The sequence below is a fragment of the Athene cunicularia genome, unplaced genomic scaffold, assembly GCF_003259725.1.
Source record: "Athene cunicularia isolate RWA unplaced genomic scaffold, athCun1 SCF_89, whole genome shotgun sequence".
In the NCBI taxonomy this organism is placed as follows: Eukaryota; Metazoa; Chordata; class Aves; order Strigiformes; family Strigidae; genus Athene; species Athene cunicularia.
Genome location: NW_020799522.1, coordinates 22,009 through 24,983, shown reverse-complemented (window position 1 = coordinate 24,983; position 2,975 = coordinate 22,009). Strand labels below are relative to the sequence as shown.

The 2,975-nt window shown below is 56.4% G+C and overlaps 1 protein-coding gene across 1 annotated transcript in view; it reads left to right on the top strand.

Annotated features, from left to right (window-relative positions):
* Positions 1–1,694, top strand: part of LOC113490977 (band 3 anion transport protein-like) — a gene marked incomplete at its 5' end in the record, with an annotated part of 5,123 nt that extends 3,429 nt beyond the window's left edge. Inside the window, one exon of the mRNA XM_026867596.1 lies at positions 1,518–1,694. Coding sequence (XP_026723397.1) covers positions 1,518–1,694 — 177 coding nt within the window. The remainder of the gene's footprint in view (positions 1–1,517) is intronic.
* Positions 1,695–2,975: the final 1,281 nt, after the last annotated feature.

Sequence of the window (2,975 nt, the reverse complement as noted above, 5' to 3'; positions counted from 1 at the left end):
GGGGGGGCAGCTGTGCCTGGGGCTGCGCTACCTCGTGTTTGGGTTGGTTTAGTTTTATTAATTATGTATCTGAAATAAAGAATATTGCGAGCTTCGGGTTTTTTTTTCTTCCCTTCCCCACCCACCTCTGTATCAGGCTTTAATAAAAAAATGAATAAAATCAGAAAGGAAGTGGGGTTTTTCTTTCAGGCTGGGCATTTGCGGTGGGTGGGGGTGTCACCTTATTTATCTCGCCCCACACAAAAGAGCAGCAGTTTCCTCTGGAGGTGTCTGCCCCCCACCCTACCCCAAGATGCTCAGTGCAGCTGTACAAGAGGTTTGCCATGGTGTCCTGGGATGCTCTCTGCAGCCATCCCAGAATGTTCCCTGCAGCCATCCCAGAATGTTCCCTGCAGCCATGCAGCCATACTGGGATGCTCCCCAGGGTCATTCTGGGATGTTCCCCCGCAGCCATCCCAGAATGTTCCTCATGGTCATCCTGGGATACGCCCCATAGTAATTCTGGGATGCTCCCTGCAGCCATCCCGGGATGCTCCCCACAGCCATCCCTGGATATTCCCTGCAGCCATCCCAGAATGTTCCCTGTAGCCATCCCAGCATGCTCCCAATGGTCACCCCAGGGTGCTCCCCACAGACATCCTGAGATGCTCCCCAGGATCATCCTGGGATGTTCCCTGTAGCCATCCTGGAATGCTCCCCATAGTCATCCTGGGATGTTCCCTGGAGCCATTCCAGAATATTCCTCATGGTCATCCTGGGATGCTCCCCATAGTAATTCTGGGATGCTCCCTGCAGCCATCCTGGGATGCTCCCCATGGTCACCCCAGGGTGCTCCCCACAGACATCCTCCTGGGATGCTCCCCACAGCCATCCCTGGATATTCCCTGCAGCCATCCCAGAATGCTCCTCATGGTCATCCTGGGATGTTCCCTGCAGCCATCCCAGAATATTCCTCATGGTCATCCTGGGATGCTCCCTGCAGCCATCCTGGGATGCTCCCCATGGTCACCCCAGGGTGCTCCCCACAGACATCCCGGGATGCTTCCTGCATCCTGACATCCCAGAATGCTCCCTGTGGCCATCCCGGGATACTCACCCCCCCCTTCACCACCCACCCTCCCTGCACCCTGGGGTGCTGCCCTATTGCTGCCGGGGGACGACACACACCCGACACATGCTGAGCCGCCTGCCCGGGGATGTCGTAACGCACCGCAGGGCAGACCCCAGCCCCCCTCCTCCAGACTGTGCTGGCACTAAACTGACCCTGATTACCTGTAATCTCATTAACGAGAGCAATCAGCAGGGCTGCTGACCCCATGGAAGACACCTGCCCACGGCGGGTGTGGGGAGCAACGTGCCCCTTTGCCCGGAGCCTTTCTATGGGGCAACCATCGGGGCCGGCATCTGCCCCTGCTCCTGCCTGTGCCCCCCAACTCTCTCCATGGGGCTGGGATAAATCCCATCGCCCTCACCAGCTTTTTCCGAGCCCAGCGTTGCTGCTAGCCGTTGTTTTCTAGAGACGGAGGGACATGGCTGGTGTTTTTCAGCCCAAGGCCTGCAGATCCGGCAGCTGCCCGTCCGTCTGCCAGCCTCACGTGGTTGAGCCACGCCGGGTGCCATCAGGAGGGCTCTGCGTGCCACCGGCGCTGGCCGGACCCGCTGCTGCCATCCCCGCCTCCGAAACCCGCCGGTGATGGAGGAAGGCCTCTGCCTGCACGCCGTCCTTCCCACTTTCACCCTGCAAAGAGATTTTTTTTTATTCTCTGGGAGATGTCAATGAGGTCACTGCCACGGGATCCGGCCTGGCTGGAGGGGGGGGTGTGTGTGGATTTAGGTCAAGCTCGCATCTGAGCTTGACTTAACCCAGTGAAATGCGGCTGGGGGGGGTGATTTGTGGCGGGAACCTGCAGCGGTGGTTGGTGGCAGGGTGTGAGTTGCAAGGGAAAAAGAAAAAATAATTAATAGGTTTGGTAATGAGGAGGGGGGGAGCACAGAGCTGGAGAGCTGGGTCACGTCGTAGCATCACCCCGGGGAGAGCCCCGGTGCTGGGGGTGGGGGTGCCAGGGTGCCCACAGCATCACGGGGTGCTTTGTGCCATCAGGCTGCCCTCGGCTCTGCTGCCTGCACCCCTGCCCGTGCAGGCAGGGCCACAGCCTGCCCGCGACAGCCCGAGGATCTCCTCGAGGTGCACAGCAGAACTCTGTTACTGTTCGTGCACTGAACAAGTGAAAATGAAAATAAAAAAACTCCCACAAGGCTGCAGTCGCACCACCTTACTGCACCTTTATTTGCAAAAATACTAATTACTCAAATAACAGCAAATAAAAAAAAAATTCCCTTGGTCAGAAGCAAGGCGCAGCGCGGGGAGGGGAGCGTTTGGGGGTGTCTGTGAGGAGTCCCCATTTCTGACCCACCTGCTGCAAGGGCTTGTGGCTGAGTTCCCGGGCTCTGGTGTCCCTCCGCGGTGGCAAAAGCCACACAAACACGTTGGGGGGGGGGATCCGAGCTGCCATCAGAGCCCCAGAGGGTTTGCACAGCCCATCTAAAATGGCTTTTTGTGGGTTTAAAAAAAAAAAAAAGGTTCAAAATTTAAAATGTTGATTTTCACGTTTAGCCCGATTGTCTCTAAATATTTTGTTTGTTTCTTTTTTTTTTTCCTCTTGCAATTTTTCCCTGTTGCAAAACAGTGACATTTCACCTAATTTAGGCCAGGGAAAACAGCTCAGCTGAGGGCCTTTTCCACACAGAATAAATATATATATATATATTTTTTTTTTAAGCTTTCACTGGAGGGATTAACTGCTCGGCGCCGAGGCGGACTGGCGTGGCTTGGCACACCTCGGCGGCAGTGCCGGCTGGAGGCAGGACCTCGGGATGTGGCGGAGGGGCTGTCCGTCCGTCCGTCCGTCCGATCCTTTCCTTGGAGATAAGGCCCAAATAAACCACTTTCCCAGCCTGGCTTTCCCCCCCCCCCC